At 37.0% G+C, this 17,422-nt stretch overlaps 2 protein-coding genes across 2 annotated transcripts; one reads left to right on the top strand and one right to left on the bottom strand.

Moving 5' to 3' along the window:
- Nucleotides 1-141: 141 nt before the first annotated feature.
- Nucleotides 142-9,281, bottom strand: sarm1 (sterile alpha and TIR motif containing 1). Its single transcript, XM_073817762.1, has 8 exons — nt 8,232-9,281; nt 6,486-7,104; nt 5,597-5,809; nt 5,387-5,478; nt 4,126-4,452; nt 3,862-4,051; nt 3,003-3,124; nt 142-2,794 (listed from the first exon to the last, which is right to left on the bottom strand). Exons 1-8 carry the CDS (start codon nt 8,693-8,695, stop codon nt 2,674-2,676), a joined length of 2,148 nt encoding a protein of 715 aa, XP_073673863.1. The 5' UTR covers nt 8,696-9,281; the 3' UTR covers nt 142-2,673.
- Nucleotides 9,282-11,120: 1,839 nt separating this feature from the next.
- On the top strand, nt 11,121-16,937 carry vtna (vitronectin a). Its single transcript, XM_073817590.1, has 8 exons — nt 11,121-11,242; nt 11,321-11,440; nt 11,547-11,939; nt 12,062-12,201; nt 13,124-13,280; nt 13,372-13,524; nt 13,599-14,123; nt 16,541-16,937. Exons 1-8 carry the CDS (start codon nt 11,191-11,193, stop codon nt 16,660-16,662), a joined length of 1,662 nt encoding a protein of 553 aa, XP_073673691.1. The 5' UTR covers nt 11,121-11,190; the 3' UTR covers nt 16,663-16,937.
- Nucleotides 16,938-17,422: the final 485 nt, after the last annotated feature.

Genomic DNA, 17,422 nt, shown 5'->3' with positions numbered 1-17,422 from the left:
ATGCTAACTGGAAGTGAAAGTGACATCCAGTGTTTTGTGTTTGTCTAAGTATGTCAAACCAATTATCTCAGCAGTTTTGTACAAGAATATTTGAATACAATGCATCTTTTTTGTGAAACAAAACTGTGGAGTAGCTAAATAAATGGATTATTATTGCTGTTTATTTCTGAAAAAAGAAAATCTCATGATTTAATTATACAGATTTTACACATTGTATTACACCTGAAGGGCTCTCAGACAAACATCATAAGGCAACAGTAGGGAGCTCAATTGCAGGATAAAGCTAGAGGTGTTACTGTTAATAGGTGTTAGTAAGTGTTCATTGACAAATTACATCTTCACAGTGACTGAAAATGTATCACTGACTCTAAACTGCAGCATAACATTCTTACAAATCCTAAGAAAAACGCTACAGCAGTCTTTCAAGTTCTGAAACTGTCATGTCAGGGTTTGTTTCTAATACTGCATGAGGTGATTAATAACCATAATGATTCATCTTAAGCTTTATGAACTGTGAGATATTCTTAGAAGTGAAAAATTAGTTATTTGCCTTTTAAATGATGCAGGGCTCATAATATCAGAACGTAATAAACTGCACAAACCTGTATTGATGATTAGTTTTTGATCAACTAACTGAACTAGGATAAACTATCTTTGAGAAACTAAAGAATTTTTTAACAAATGTGACCCTGGACCACAAAACCAGTCTTAAGTCGCTGAGGTATATTTGTAGCAATAGCCAAAAATACATTGCATGAGTCAAAATTTTTGATTTTTCTTTTATGCCAAAAATCATTGAGAAATTAAGTAAAGTTCATGTTCCATGAAGATTTTTTGTAAAATTCCTACTGTAAACATATCAAAATGTAATTTTTGATTTGTAATATGCATTGTTAGGAACCTAATTTGGACAACTTTAAAGGTGATTTTCTCAGTCTTTTTGATTTTTTTGCATCCTCAGATTTCTGATTTCAAATAGATGTATCTCAGCCAAATATTGTCCTATCCTAACAAACTATACATCATTAGAAAGCTTATTTATAAATTTATAATGTATAAATCTCAGTTTTGTCAAATTTAACCTTATGACTGGTTTTGTGGTCCAGGGTCACAAATTCAGATAATATTTCATAAGGCTTTCTTGCAATAATGTAACTGGCAATGCTATAATGCAAGATTATCTAGTATTATCTGACTATGAATTGACTATGCTGATGTCATAAATACGATAGATAATGCAGAAATCGATTCAACTTCCTGAGTTACAGAAATGTCCCATAATTTTGGGGGCACAGTCAGTACATAGCAAGTTTAATTATTACAGCACAATTGAGGATTTTTCAATGTGTTATTTATAGCCACAAATGGTGTTGACGGACATAAAGCTGTAAATAACTCAGAATAATCCTTAAGATGCGGTTACAGTCACTTTTGTGAATTTCGCAAAATAAAACCAGTGTATAGGAATCTATGTTACTGCCAAAATAATGAGGGAGAATTATTTCCCCACACAGAACAGGTTCTAGTTGGTCACACAAAATCACACTGACCAAAAGAGAGCTACACAGTTGAAGTCAAAAGTTTACATGCACCTTGGAGAAGTTCCTTGTTTGTCCTGAACAGTTAAACTGCCCGCTGTTCTTTAGAAAAATCCTTCAAGTCCCATAGATTCTTTGGTTTTTCATATTTTGTGTATTTAAACCTTTTCCAACAATGACTGTATGATTTTGAGATCCACCTTTTTACACTAAGGACAACTGAGAGACTCATATGCAACTATTACAGAAGGTTCAAATGCTCACTGATGCTTCAGAAGGAAACATGAAGCATTAAGAGCCTAGGGGATGTAAACTTTTGAATGGATTGAGGATGTGTAGATTTTTGCCGAAATATCATTTTTTATTATTATTTAGTACTGCCCTTCAGAAGCTACAGAAGATACTTACAGTACATGTTCCCCAGAAGACAAAACATGTTGAATTTACCTCAATCTTGAAATGAGTCCCTCAGTTGTCCTCAGTGTGAAAATATGGATCTCAAAACCATACAGCCATTGTATGGAAAGGGTTCAAATACACAAAAATGCTGAAAAGCTGGAAAAAAAAAAAAGAATTTGTGGTACCTGAAGGATTTTTAACTGTTCTGGATAAACAAGGGACTCATGAACAACTATCACTAAACCAAAAAAAAAAAACAAAGAGCTGTGGAACATTCAGGTAACAACACAGTATGTAAACTTTTGAACAAAATAATTTTTATAAATTCAACTATTATTGAATTATATATGGACTATATGTAAATGTCTTCTATGTGAAATATAAATACATGTTTTTTTGTATGATCCCTTATATTTTGGTAAAATAATTAACATTTTACAGATTCTGCGAGGTGTATGTAAACTTTTGATTCAACTGTACATATATTGCTACACAATTAACAAGATGTATATTTTTTCCCCTGTAAATGCTAATGTGACTGCACCTTTTAAGTTTCCGTTGCATCTTTGGGTAGGTTACACTTGTGTATTTATCTAGACCAGCTACATGCATACAACCGAAGGAAACACTGGCCTCTGAGGAGTTATCAGGTGTGTTCTGGTTACATGGCAGCTGTTATTGAAAACACCAACTTATTAGACATAATAAAAGGGCTTTTATTAGTCAAATGTGTGTTTTACTTCTTTTCTGGCTCTTTTTTGCTTGTTTTGGCTCCGTCTGTTTGTTCTTGGCTTGGACATCCCTCGAGGAAGCGTAGAATCTTTTCGATAGTGGCTTCTTGATACTCATGGGACCACCTGTGACATTAAGAGAAGACATTTATGTTAATTCTTTTTCCAATTTGATTATTTCAGATTAGTGCCTACATTAAAAGCTTTTATTGATTGGAGATCTGGTGTACAATTTTAACAAGTTACTGCGCAGGCATAAACTAGAGCATATTACATATTGTATGTCAAAGAGTAATTGCACCGACGTGTTTAGTCAGGCAGAGTGTTGACTCACTTAATGCCATTAAATTTGAGAATGCTGCTCATGTCCTCTGGCAAAGAGGCCGGATCAGGCCACACAAAGTTATCAGTGACAGGAACAATGTTCTTCTTTCCATTCAGAGCGGTGACAATCTCCTGAGGATAAAATACATCGTTTAGTCTCATGTGGGTAATTGACAATATCAATACACATAATTACATATATAAAAGTCTTGGCAGAAGGTGGTTTTGGCATCTTCAGAGAAGATTTAAGGTTTCTCTGATAGGGACGTTATGACAGGTAATAATGACTGTAATGACTGAAGCCTTCAGGAGAGTGTTTTCAGTCCAATTGCAGCATTTGCAGACATGAGCCTTGAGCAAATATGTGACCCTAGACCACGAAACCAGTCATAAGGGTTAATTTTTTTAAATTGAGAAGAAGCTTTCCATTGATATGGAATGTTAGGATAGGACAATATTTGGATGGAGATACAACTATTTGAAAATCTTAAATCTGAGGGTGGAAAAAAAAAAAATTATTGAAAAAATCGCCTTTAAAGTTGACCAAATAAAGTTCTTAGCAATGCATGTTACTAATCAAAAATTAAGTTTTGATACATTTACAGTAGGAAATTTACAAAATATCTTCATGGAACATGATCTTTACTTAAAATTCTAATGATTTTTTGCATAAAAGAATAATCAATCATTTTGACCCATACAATGTATTGTTGGCTATTGCTACAAATATACCCATGTGACTTATGACTGGTTTTGTGGTCCGCACAAAACCAATCAGGACACTGGTCCGTGTCCTGAAAACCGCAGGATCACATATGGCTTTATTTATGAAAATACAGTTTGATCAAAGAAGGATTTCTGACTCTAACCTTATGAACCCAGTCTTTCATAGCCATGTCACCCATGCATTTGTCCAACGCGTTGGCTGATAGCACCAAAATGAAGTTGCGCGCTCGCTGTACACTCGTGATCAGCTTCTCCTCGAACCTACCAGCTTCCAATTTTTCCACATCGATGAAGACGCTGAAACCACGCAACTGTAGATGCACCTTCAGTAGGCTGCGGAAAGAGTAAAACATTTGTTATTAGTCATTAGTGTAAAGACAGGTGAGCCATCTCATTTGTGGTCTAACCTTGCAAGCTGTGAACCCGTAGTGCGGCGGTAGCTGATGAACACATCAGGGCCCACAGGTTGTGAATCGGTTAAGCAGGGTTTAACAGGGCGGCGGGCAGAAGAAAGGATCTTGGCACGATGGATTCCACTCTCTACATGGCAATCAGACAGCAGCTGTTGGTCTGTAATGTGGCTGATATTTTTCCGATCAACTCCTGACTGAACCAAGCCGTAGGTGTACTGGCGGAATCGTGGGTCTATATCGGCCAGCCAGTCTGCCAGGTTATTGGGGTCACATGTGGAGTAGTTGGCGTAGGTTTTCAGTACACGCAGATCTCGAAGAAACCTGTACAGAGGTTATCAAATAACTAGGTATAGTTGACCCAAAAATGAATATTCTGTCATTAATTATTCACCCTCATGTCATTCCAAACCTAGTCTCAGCCTCAGGCGTCACGCCCACGGAACGTTGGCTAAACGTCTGATGCATATGGTACACTTAACTGAAAACACTTCAGGAATGTCGAAGTCGTGATCTGATTAGTTGAATTTGATCGGATATCCGGAACACGCGAGTGTCGCGTTTATTTTCGGTCCGCCGGGAAACAAAGCGCAGACTGATTTACTCGCGTTTTGCTAAAAGGTGCTTATGCAGACGTCGTTGTTGTTATACACATTTGCGACGTTCGCGAACAAATTACTGACTTACTGCTTGTTCTCCCTCTTCTTCGTTAACTTTCAATGCTGGTTATTTCAATGACTGACTTGTTGCATGCCAGTCTGTTGTTGTGGGGGCATTTCTACACCCCGAAACGTGACGCTGAACGAAACTAACTGTGTTTGGTTGTTTGACATGTCGGTCAAACGGCCTTATGGGCGGGCCTTGGCCAATTAAAACTGCCATGAATTCCAGACCTTCAGCCGTCAGTCTGAAGGTCTGGCTACGCGAGACTATTCCAAACCCAACATTTGTTCATCTTCAGTGCACAAATTAAAATATTTTTGATGAAATCCGAGAGCTTTCTGACCTGCATTGACAGCAATGCAACTTACACCTTCAAAAATGTTCCAAATATGAATAAAGGTCTAATTAATGACAGAGTTTTCATTTTGGGGTGAACTATCTCTTTAAATCCCATATATTCAATGTGATCCCACACTTTTGGACCCTTACTATATTTAGAGTTTAAATAAGAATGAAGCTGCACTATATAATAATAATAATAATTTTATTTTTAGAATGAATAAATAAGGATTCCAAGCAATTAAATAGCACTAGCCTTTTGCGAGTGAGCCCAGATGTCATGCCCAGATCCTGGATCAGATCCTGTTCTCTAATATTGAGCAGTAGATCTCCATCCACCTGCAGTTCCTGAGAGATATTGTACACAAAACTCTGATCAAAACCGCAGCAAACTTCTTCACAATATCATCATGTCCTCCACTGTTATCTTGGTCAGCTAAACATGAAATGGGGGCTGTGTACAAACCTGAAATCGTTCACTGAATGCACTGAAGCCAATCTGCTGCAGCCAGGTCTGTACCTCTCCGCTCTTCCAGTTGGGTACAGATGAAAGGATATGCCTTGGGACTTCCTCGCTCATCATTGTTAAGGCCCGCTTAGCCAGAGAGCAGACAGTGCCGTTACTGGAGTACATGACGATCCTCTTTAGACTCTGAACAGCTCCAATCTCCTGAAATATCTGAGTAGAAAGATTCAGGAAAACATTTACAATTAAATGTAGGAATATTTTGTATATTACAATGTACAGTTGAAGTCAAAAGATTACATACACCTTGCAGAATCTGCAAAATGTTAATTATTTTGCTAAAATACAAGGGATCATACAAAATATGTTATTTTTTAATGACCTTGTTCAAAAGTTTACATACTCTTGATTTTTAATACTGTGTTGTTACGTGGAGGATCCACAGCTGAGTTCCTTGTTTGTCCTGAACAGTTAAACTGCCCGCTGTTCTTCAGAAAAATCCTTCAGGTCCCACAAATTCTTTGGTTTTTCAGCATTTTTGTGTATTTGAACCCTTTCCAACAATGACTGTATGATTTTGAGATCCATCTTTTCACACTGAGGACAACTGAGGGGCTCTCTATTACAGCTATTACAGAAGGTTCAAACACTCACTGATGCTTCAACTGTGGATCATTCAGGTAACAACACAGTATTAAAAATGAACAGGGTTTTTATACATTTCAGTATTTTCTCTGGTTGACTATATGCAAATGTCTTTTATTTGAAATGACTTATTCATTCTTATTGATTCTGCAAGGTGTATGTAAACTTTTGACTTTAACTGTATTATCAAATAATTACAAATAAGAAAAAAATCAATATCAAATAAATATAGCATTTGCCTGACCTTTGTATTACGTTGACGGGACTTGATACTAGTCTCCACACACAGATAGAATGCTGCGATGCATTTCCCCTCCAGACGTGCACCGTCCAGCAAGGGTAGCAAGTGCTGCAGGTCTGCAGCTGTACGGCCTTGCATACTGTCTGCACTGTCCAACAGGTTGCGTGCAAACTCTTCAGGGTCCAACGAGGCGATAAAGGGCTCCACCAGCTCCAGAGTGCCAGACTTCACCACTTCTTTCTCAATCTCCCTGTTAGCTGCCAGCACAGCCACGGCCAGACAGGCATAGAACCGGATGAGCTCGTCCTCTTTGGAGAACGCCAGTGGGAACAACCATTCTGCCGCCTGTTTTTCGATCATTAGGCGCTGGCAGCGGTGGCCACCGTACATGGCGCAGTTTGCCAGGGCCACAGCGCAGTGCCGCAGTACAGTTGGGTCTGTACCACGGCACCAGTACAGGAGGGTGTCCAGTGCTCCGTTAGTGATGAGCTGCGCAGATGTCTCCTCTGTGTGTTTAAACATGTGCTCAAGGATGCCCGACACGCTCCGTGCCAGCTGGGCATCATCCTGCTCACGGGTCAGGTTCAGGATGACCCCAAGCCCCATACGAGCCACATAATCCCTGTGGAGAAATACCAAAAACATGCATTTAAAAGAATTCAGATGCATAAGCCTTTTGTCTAATAAACAAACTATATAATAATTACGGGTCAACCAATTATCAGCCTATTCAGTCAAAAAGAAATTATGTTTTTTAAGGAAAGCATTCCAGGATTTTTCTCCATATAGTGGACTTCAACGGTGCCCAACAAGTTGAATGTCCAAATTGCAGTTTCAATGCAGCTTTAAAGGGCTCTACATGATCCAAGCCAAGAAATAAGGGTCTTATCTAGCTAAACTATTCCTTATTTTCCTTAAGTATATAAATGTATATACTTTCTACCACAAATGCTCATTTTGCAATTTGCACTAGCTCTGTGATGCTCGTCTTCACGCATTGCATAATCACGTTGGAAAAGTCACACATGGTTCGTTTTTCGTCTGTGTACTTCAGTTCAAAAATGCACTATTCCAACTTTAAAATCATCCGACAACATTATTTTACCTTATTTGTAAACACTGGGTCAGTACTGGGTCAGTACTTCCATCTATTTCACATGATTACGTAATGTGTGAGGTCGAGCTAGTGCAAGATGAGCATTTGTGATTAAAAAGTATATAAATCTTAATTATTTTTAGAAAACGGCTGATCGTTTTGATAGATAAGAGCCTTAATCCTTGGCTGGGATCGTGTAGATCCCTTCGAAGCTGCACTGAAACAACAATTTTGACCTTCAACCCATTGGCCACCACTGAAGTCCACTATATGGAGAAAAATCCTGAAATGTTTTCCTCAAAAAAAAAAAAATTTCCACTGAAGAAAGAAAGACATGAACATCTTAGATGACATAGGAGTGAGTAAACTGTCAGGAAATATTTATTCTGGAAGTAAAGCAATCCTTTAATTTTTATATTCTTATACACACACAAAAAAAAAACTTTTTGGAAATGTATATCTTATTTATTATAACTGCTAAACTAACTAAACAAACTGTAAGTACAATGCATGTGCTATCTTTCTTCAGAACAGCCACCAGTATGTTTACTATAACTAATACAATGACATTCATTCATATTTAACTGTGACTTGCTCGTCTAAATACTTTTTAGGGCCTATATGAACAATCCTTTATGAAGAATGTTCCTTACCTGTTTTCTGAGACCAGTATCTGCTCAAGGAGCTTGGCAGACTCATATGTTATTTCTACGGCGGGTGTCTGTAGCAACTGCAAGAGCAGCTCCAGACCCCCATCCAGCCGGATTCTGTTGCAGATCTCCTCTGCTACCAGTCGGCCCACTGTGGGCAGAACCCAGGCCTCCTCAACCAGCTGGAAAGTCTCAGCAATGGCCCGGCGGGTCTCCTCCAAATCCCCAGTGTCTTTCGACGACTTTAGTGTTTTGATGGCGGACCGCAGCGCGGGGAGAGAGCCGTCCAACACGGCCAGAACGTCGGCGTTGATTCCCGGAGACACAGCCCTAGGGCCAGAGGGCTGTGCCGTTCTCCGGTTGTGTAGCCGATTACTGACATATTCAGGAACCGTGAGTCTGTCGGTGCTAAACATGGAGAAATAACGGCAAATCTTGCTGAGATAAACGACGAGAGATAAAAACATCGATCGGCTGTTTCTCTGTTGTAACAACAGTTGTTTCTTTGTCTTTCAGCTGTGACAAAGAAAGTATCGCGTCGTTGTTAACTCATTACCAGGCAAAACATTAATGTGTAATGCGTGGGAAAAAGCTTAATTCATTGGCAGCGACCGTTTACACTAAATCACATTACCCCGCTGATATCAGAAAAAATAAACACAAATGACGTCAGAGTACTGACAAAGCCTTTAAGATGCGCTTTAAGAATCCACCGTTAGAAAGGGCCCATCAAGCTTGTTTAAAAACCGTCAAAAAACAAGATGAAGCTGTCACAATGACCTGATGTTCAAAGAACATTAGACATTAGCTGGGTTGTATTGCTGTATGCTGGCAATCGATTGAGTTTTGTCAGACAAAGACGACTATTTCCACTGTCCTTTGGCCGGAGAGGTTCCTGTAAAAGCTAACGGAAGCAATACTTGTTCGATAAATAAAACACTGTTATAGATTAAATAAAGTGAAGGTGGTTGATAATGAATCCTCAAGCATCCTCAGCGTCCGTCTGTAGACCCGCCCCAGTGTATCTCAAAACGGAGAATCAACCTCAGCATCATAGTGCCACTTTAGTTCAAAGCCCTCTGGTGGACAAAGACTATAAGCAATGTTAGCTTTTTTTGTAATGTTTATCCACCCAGTAGTATGTTTATCGTGATTTCTGCCAAAATACCACTATAGCTGCAATATATATTTTTAATTAAAAATAAATATTTTTTATTTAAATATATTTTAAAATGCCACTTATTCATGTAATTTCAGTCCACATGATCCTCCAGTCAAATGATCCTTCAGAAATCATTCTAATATTCTGATTTGCTGCTCAAAAAAAACTAAAAAAAAACAAACAAAAAATATTATTATTATTATTATTATTATTATTATTATTATTATTATTATCATCATGTTAAAAACAGCTGAGTAGATTTGTTTTTTTTTTCTTTTAGATTTATTTGATGAATAGAAAGTTCAGAAGGACAGCATTTATCTGAAACATATGTTTCTTGAACAGCAAATTAGCATATTAGAATGATTTCTGAAGGATCATGTGACATTGAAAAAATGGAGCAATGATGCTAAAAACAGCTTTGATCACAGGAATAAATCTGTTTAAAATATATTAAAATAGATATCAGTTATTTTAAATAGTAAAAATAGTTCACAATATTACTGCTTTTGCTGTATTTTGGATCAAAGAAATGCAGGCTTGGTGAGCCGAAAAGACTTATAAAAACATTAAAAATCTTACTGGTCAAAAACTTTTGACTTTATTCATTCATTTATTTATAGCTCGAGGTTAACTTAGTTTTAGGCAAAATTTAAAATGGAGAAACATCTCTTCAAATTAAATTGTCAGAAAAAGTCTGTAAGCTTCTTACAGTGTTAAAAGGAGATGCTCTTAAAACCACAGATAAAGGTCATTTTAATCATTTTATCCACGTTTCACACGAAATTTTGAAAATTTCTTTTAACGCTGGGGTTTAAAACCCTGCTCCAGAGCAGAGTGTAGTGTGCTAAAATGTGCTACGTCGAGATGTTTAGCTACAGACAACCAATCATAAAGTGCCTCGCTGATAACCTCATTAAATATTCATGAGTTTTGTACAGCCTCAGGAATGAGCAGTACTTGTCAGGACTCGCCGTGCAAACTCAGTCAGTCATTGCAGAGAAGACGACGACGTTAGTATTATAATTCGCCGATTTACATGCTGACACAGGCTATTATGACCTTCATTAACTTTATTCCTCCAATTAGTGTTATTTTACCTGTTCGGAAGGAACAAATAAGCAAGAAATATGCGAATAAGAACGATAACTAGGGCTTACAAATCTACATTGTGAAATCTCATAATTTATTCAAGTACAACTAATGTTTGTTGTGTAAGGTGTGTGGACGCTGACAGGTTACAGAATGGTGTTTATGGATCTATTAATCATTCACTTTTCACAGAGGTCAGTAGGGTTATTTGTCCCGAAGTTTAAGCAATACACTCCCATATTAGTTTAGTAAAGAGCAGCATGATGGACTTTGTTAAACAGACTCTTACATTGTGAAAGTTGTAAACAAGTGAACAATTTTTGGTTCCCAGAAAACCATTTGTGTAACTGTTCTGTGTTTGCTGGGATGTCTTTCTATACCTTTACACTGATCACTCAGAAATAGTGTAACCCACAAAAAACATCCAAAGTCATTTTGCTTCGACCTGAATGAGTAATATTAATATTAATCAACTTTAAATGAAACAATGTTTCATGAAGTAGTGCTCATAAAACAAACTTTTGCTATTTTTATTGTCAAATTGCAAAACAATTCCGGTCTGGTCTCGGAAGATTAAACAAAAAGATGAAAACATATACAGCAAATAAGTCTAAGTAAACAAAAGTGGGTGAGTGACCTTTGAGTCCATTGATTCCTGTAGCCCTGATGGTCTCAGCTCTTCAGTCATATTCACTCTGAGACACCAAGATGAGGCTTTTTCTGCTGCTTGGACTGATTTCTTTCACATATGCTGCTGAAGGTAAGAACACTATTTTCTTGTGATATTTTGATATACATTTTCTGTGTTATCTTGGAACTGTGCTGTTTTTCCTGTCAGAGTCATGTATTGAACGCTGTGAAAATGGGTTTGACGCCACCAAGAACTGTCAGTGTGACTCTATGTGCACATACTACAAGAGCTGTTGCAAAGACTATGAATCCTTATGCCGTATTAAAAGTAAGTTTACAAGTTTGGTTTCTTAAACTCTATTTAAACAAATCAAAACTAAACTTGTAAAATGCAGTGAACAAAACAATTGGATAAGAAACTGTTGTCGTCACAGCCCGTGGAGACACCTTTCCTTCTTCCCCCGAGGATGATTATGATGAGCAATCAAACAGCACAGAGGTGCCAATCAGATCCAGATCACAGCATAAAATTATGACCCCATCTCCAGCAACTTTTGCTGAATTGTTCAGGCTATTAACACCAGCTTCACAAGTCATGGATTCAATGTCAATAGATAACCCAACACTAAAGCTTGCCACTGCTGCCACTCCAACTACACAATTCAGATTAGCCTCCACCATTAATAACCCAACCACAACTCCACACACAACCTCAACTCCTAAACCCACACCAACAAAAGCCAAAGACCCTGATGCTGAGGTCTGCAGCGGCAGACCCTTTGACTCCTTCATGCAGCTCAAAAACAGCTCTATATATGCATTCAGAGGTACGTGGCTTACAGCAAAGAAGAACAAAAGTACTGCAGTATTGCTGAAATTATACTTTTTTAAAATATTTTTTACATACATACTTTTTTCTTATTTAAAATCTGATATGTTTGTCTATCAGGACAATATTTTTTTGAGCTTGATGAGAAATCAGTATTACCAGGATACCCAAAGCTCATCGAAGACATCTGGGGCATAAAAGGTCCGATAGATGCTGCCTTCACTCGCATAAACTGCCAAGGAAAGACATACATCTTCAAAGTATGGATGGTCATTTACAATTGATTTGACCAAAAATAATAAACTGCCTGCTATTCTTCAGAAAAATCCTTCAGGTCCCACAAATTCTTTGGTTTTTCAGCATTTTTGTGTATTGAACCCTTTCCAGCAATGACTGTATGATTTTGTGGTTCATCTTTTCACACTGAGGACAACTGAGATTTTTCTTATTTTGCCTAAATATCTTTTTTTTTTCATTTAGTACTGCCCTTCAGAAGCTACAGAAGATATTTACATGTTTCCCAGAAGACAAAATAAGTTATATTTGCCCAGATCTTCAAATTCAAAAAGTTTTCACCCCAGGCTCTTAACGCATAATTTTTTTCCCTTTTGAAGCATCAGAGAGCGTTTAAACCTTCTGTAATAGTTGCATATTAGTCCCTCAGTTGTCCTTAATATGAAAAGATGGATCTCAAAATCATACAGTCATTGTTGGAAAGGCTTCAAATACAGAAAATGCTGAAAAACCAAAGAATTTATTGGACCTTAAGAATTATTCTGAAGAACAGCAGGCAGTTTAACTGTTTAGAACGAATGAGGGACTCATGAACAATCATCACTAAACAAATTTTTATGACTTCAATTTTTATTTTCTCTTGTGAATTATATGTAAACATCTTTTATGTGAAATATCTTATTCAGGTCCCTCTTATTTAGGTAAAATAATTAACATTTAGCAAATTCTGCAAGGTGTATGTAAATATTTGACTTGAACTGTATATCAGTAATTTAAACCATTTATAATGTCTGGCATTTATACAGTGTAAAACATTTCCCTGTGTTATTTACAATATAAGAAATAGTCACTATTCATTTAAATTTATTTAATCAGAGTTAATCAGAATTATTTAATCAGTTTCACCGTGTGATTGTAAATGACAATGTTTTGTTATATTTTTCCCAGGGTAATAAATACTGGAGGTTTGAAGATGGAGTACTAGATAAAGATTTCCCACGAGAAATATCTGTGGGATTTGAGAAGATGCCGGACCATCTGGATGCTGCCTTTGCTATTCCTGCTCACAGCCATCATGGCAAAGAGAAGGTTTATTTTTTTAAAGGTTTGTGCTTCACCTTAAAAAATACAGTACATCTAGATTTACTTTCATGTTCATTTAACTTTATTAAACTAGCATACATACCTCTTTCTAGGAGACCAGTATTACCAGTATGAGTTCAAACATCAGCCGTCCCATGAGGAGTGCATTCAGATGTCATTGAGATCACCCTCAACACTCTTCCGCAGATACACTGATATTTACTACGACCGATGGTTTGATCACTTCAACCAGCTCTTTGGTGGAGGTAATACTTTTTTTAGAGGAAGCTATCAATACTTTGAACTGTCCATACCACAGCTTTTAATTACTTTCTTCCAGCTCAAAGTCATCACGGTGGCCATCACTTCATCAACAAAGACTGGATTGGCATCACATCTCCTGTGGATGCTGTGCTAGCCGGCAGACTCTACGTCGCTCCGAGATGGCCCAGCAGAAGGCGTCAGGACAGATATCGGCAGGATCGGGACCAGCAGTGGGGCCAACGATATGGCCAGCAGTGGGACCAGCGTAATAGGCAGCAATGGGACCAACAATATGGGCAGCGTTATAGGCAGCAGTGGGATCAACAATATGGGCAGCAGTGGGATCAGCAGCGGGGCTCCAGACGCAGACAGAATAGGTCACCATATTGGGAGACTATGGCGGAGAGGGGCATCAGCATTGGACAGGAATTCGCTCAGAGGTTTGGGCAGGACAGGTGGCAAGACCAGGATAGACGTAGAGACTATTATAATAGACAAAATGACTATGATTATGACTACAGATACAGACCTTCTGAAGACATCGCCTATGACATACAGCGCAGGAGTCAGCCTTTACAGAGTGTCTACTTCTTCAAAGGAGGTACTTATATTACATAATTATTTTATATAATATATTATTATTTTGTTTGTGACCCTTTACCACAAAACCAGTCATTAGTTGCAAGGGTATATTTGTAGCATTAGCCAAAAATACATTGTATGGGTCTAAATTATCTATTTTTCTTTTATGCCAAAAATCATTAGGATATTAAGTTAAGATCATGTTCATGTTCCATAAAGATATTTATAAATAAATTTAATTTTTGATTAGTAATATGCATTGCTAAGAACTTTATTTGGACAACTTTAAAGGAGATTTTCTCAGTATTTAGATTTTTTTGCACCCTCAGATTCCAGATATTCTAGTAATTGTATCTTGGACAAATATTGTCCTGTCCTAACAAACCATGTATCAATAGAAAACTTATTCATTTAGCTTTCATATTTTGTGGTCCAGGGTAACATATTATATTTTCCAAAAATTGACATGATTGTTTAAAGGATTAGTACATTTCAAGAAAAAAAAAATCCTGATAATTTACACACCCCCATGTTATCCAAAATGTTTATGTCTTTCTTTCTTCAATTGAAAAGAAATTAAGGTTTTTGAGGAAAACATTCCAGGATTTTTCTTCATATAGTGGACTTCAGTGGGGATCAGTAGGTTGAACGTCCAAATTGCAGTTTCAAAAAGCAGTTAGCCTTTCATCTGTATACTCCGGTTCAAAAACGGTTGGGTAGGGTGAAAAACATCTCATCTCAACTTCAAAATCGTCCGACATCGTTATTTTACCTTTTTTGTAAAGGGCATTTGACTTTCTTTGCACGTTTGCCTTGCAAACACTGGGTCGGTACTTCTGCCTACATAACGCGTGACCTTTCCAACATGACTACGAGCATTTGTGATTAAAAAGTATACACATTTTTATTTTTTTAGAAAATGGCCGGTCGTTTTGCTAGATAAGACCCCATTCCTCGGCTGGGATCATTTTTAGACATTTAAAGCTGCACTGAAACTGCAGTTTGCACCTTCAACACATTGGGTCTCACTAAAGTCCACTATATGGAGAAAAATTCTGAAATGTTTCCCTCAAAAACCCTAATTCCTTTGCGACTGAATAAAGAAAGACAAACATCTTGGATGACATGGAGGTGAGTAAATTATCAGGCAATTTTTATTCAGGAAGTTAACTAATCCTTTAATATTATATCCAAATTTCTGTCATGAAACTCTAGATGGCGCCACAGACCGATAGGTTCTAACTCATTCTGACATAATAATATCATTATTCACTTTGAATAGATTGGTTTCATTTCGAATCAGCAGCCAATGAACTTGCTGCTCAGCATTCAAGTAGCAGTTTCAGCGCACTTCAGAAACCCTCTACTTCCTCAGCTCCACCTGTATGCATCTACTACATAGTATTTTAATGTATGTCATATATGGGAGTTATTTCATATATGTGACCCTGGACCACAAAACCAGTGTTAAGTCGCTGGGGTATATTTGTAGCAATAGCCAAAAATACATTGTATGGGTCAAAATTATTGATTTTTCTTTTATGCCAAAAATCATTAGGAAAATTATTGATTTTTCTTTTATGCCAAAAATCATTAGGAAATTAAGTAAAGATCATGTTCCATTAAGATTTTTTTGTAAAATTCCTACTGTAAATATATCAAAATGTAATTTTTGATTAGTAATATGCATTAAGAACTTAATTTGGACAACTTTAAAGGTGATTTTCTCAGTATTTTGATTTTTTTTGCACCCTCAGATTCTAGATTTTCAAATAGATGTATCTCGGCCAAATATTGTCCTATCCTAACAAACCATACATCGATAGAAAGCTTATTTATTGAGCTTTCATATGTTGTATACATCTCAGTTTTGTAAAATTTTACCTTATGACTGGTTTTGTGGCCCAGGGTCACATATGTTCTATGTGCAGCAGCAATATTTCTTACATGCTCACATGTAAGCATGTCTGTGGATGTATTAGCAGTAGCAAGTCTCGCTAATTGCTTGTGTATGACTATGCTAAACTCTTAAGAGAGTTGTCATGACAGAAATGATCCACCTTATTTTCCCGTAAAAGTGAGAGGCCATTTGTAAATTTTATGGGTCTGGCTATTGGTCTCATCTGCATCCAGCTATTTTTAGCTGTACAAAACAGCTTGTTTTGCTGTCTGTTATTGCAAATTGGTGTGTCTTACCATATTATTTGAATCTATTATCTTAATTATGAACACACTGGTTTGTAGTGCAAGCAGTTTTACCGTTTACCACGCTTTGTTATTTGTCTTGTTAAATCTTTATAGCAGCTAATGAACCAGAAGTCTCTCCCATAGGCTTACTTTCGCATTGAAGAATAAGGTGGATAATATTTAAAGGAGGAACTGAAATTGACCTGATTTTATAATATTATATTATATTCAGATTCTTTTTCTTTACAGATAAGTACTACAGAGTGAATCTCCGAACCAAGCGGGTTGACTATGCAAACCCGCCATATCCAAGACCTATCGGAAAATACTGGCTTGGCTGCAAAGACAAGCCAGGAGCAGAAAAAAGATGATTCCAACTGTAAAGACATTTAATAGTATTTATCATACAAGAAAATAAGCTGCATTTGTACGGTCAAAGAGAATCATTAGTAGGCCCTTTTAGAATCTCTCCACTGATTTGAACACAAATAGAATAACATTCATAATGTGCTACAAGTCCCTCGCCGCTAGTGATTAATCTAATCTTTATTCCTAATTGTTGTGTTGTTGATTAATTATGCTCAATGGACACTATGCAATTTTTAGTCTCAAAGATAAAATCTCAAATAAAAAGACATAAATATAATCATAGAATTATACTTTGATTTTCATTAAGAGCTTTACAACAGCTTTTAGTGTTTTGCAGTCCTTGAATACACAGCATTTTTTTAATATGTAAAAGTTATTTTATTAGGTTCTATCTTTGAAAGCCCTCTTAAGGATGTTTAATGTTTAAGAGAAATCTCTTACTAGCTTTTTTCAGCACAGTAAAAGGTTGTTTCTTGTCATTTTTGCTGCCAGCAACCAAGGCCGTTTACATTTCCAGTCAGTGTTTTGGCCCAATTCATCCATTTTATTGTGGTTTCTTTCTCTTTCCAAACAAAACAGTGAGCTTACTGCCAATATCAGCCCATTGAATTTATCTACAGCACACCACACCACATTACATGTAATCAGTGTCATGCTGCCAAGAACAACTTCGCAGTAATGATGCATGTAAGGACTAATCCTTATTTATCATGCATAGAGAAAAGAATGTCAAAAACCAAGACATGCAAATACATAGAAACT

This window comes from Garra rufa, chromosome 14 (genome assembly GCF_049309525.1).
Source record: "Garra rufa chromosome 14, GarRuf1.0, whole genome shotgun sequence".
Classification (NCBI taxonomy): Eukaryota; Metazoa; Chordata; class Actinopteri; order Cypriniformes; family Cyprinidae; genus Garra; species Garra rufa.
Note: the sequence above shows the minus strand (reverse complement) of the source record. Positions and strands in the feature narration are given on the sequence as shown.

Excerpts from the sequence above, each read along its gene's own strand:
- sarm1 (XM_073817762.1), bottom strand. The coding sequence starts at position 8,695 with ATGTTTTTATCTCTCGTCGTTTATCTCAGCAAGATTTGCCGTTATTTC. Across the intron at positions 7,105-8,231 it reads ATACTGGTCTCAGAAAACAG|GGATTATGTGGCTCGTATGG; the intron begins GTAAGGAACATT and ends ATTTCTCCACAG. Across the intron at positions 2,795-3,002 it reads CTCAAATTTAATGGCATTAA|GTGGTCCCATGAGTATCAAG; the intron begins GTGAGTCAACAC and ends TTAATGTCACAG.
- vtna (XM_073817590.1), top strand. The coding sequence starts at position 11,191 with ATGAGGCTTTTTCTGCTGCTTGGACTGATTTCTTTCACATATGCTGCT. Across the intron at positions 11,243-11,320 it reads TTTCACATATGCTGCTGAAG|AGTCATGTATTGAACGCTGT; the intron begins GTAAGAACACTA and ends TTTTCCTGTCAG. Across the intron at positions 12,202-13,123 it reads GAAAGACATACATCTTCAAA|GGTAATAAATACTGGAGGTT; the intron begins GTATGGATGGTC and ends TATTTTTCCCAG.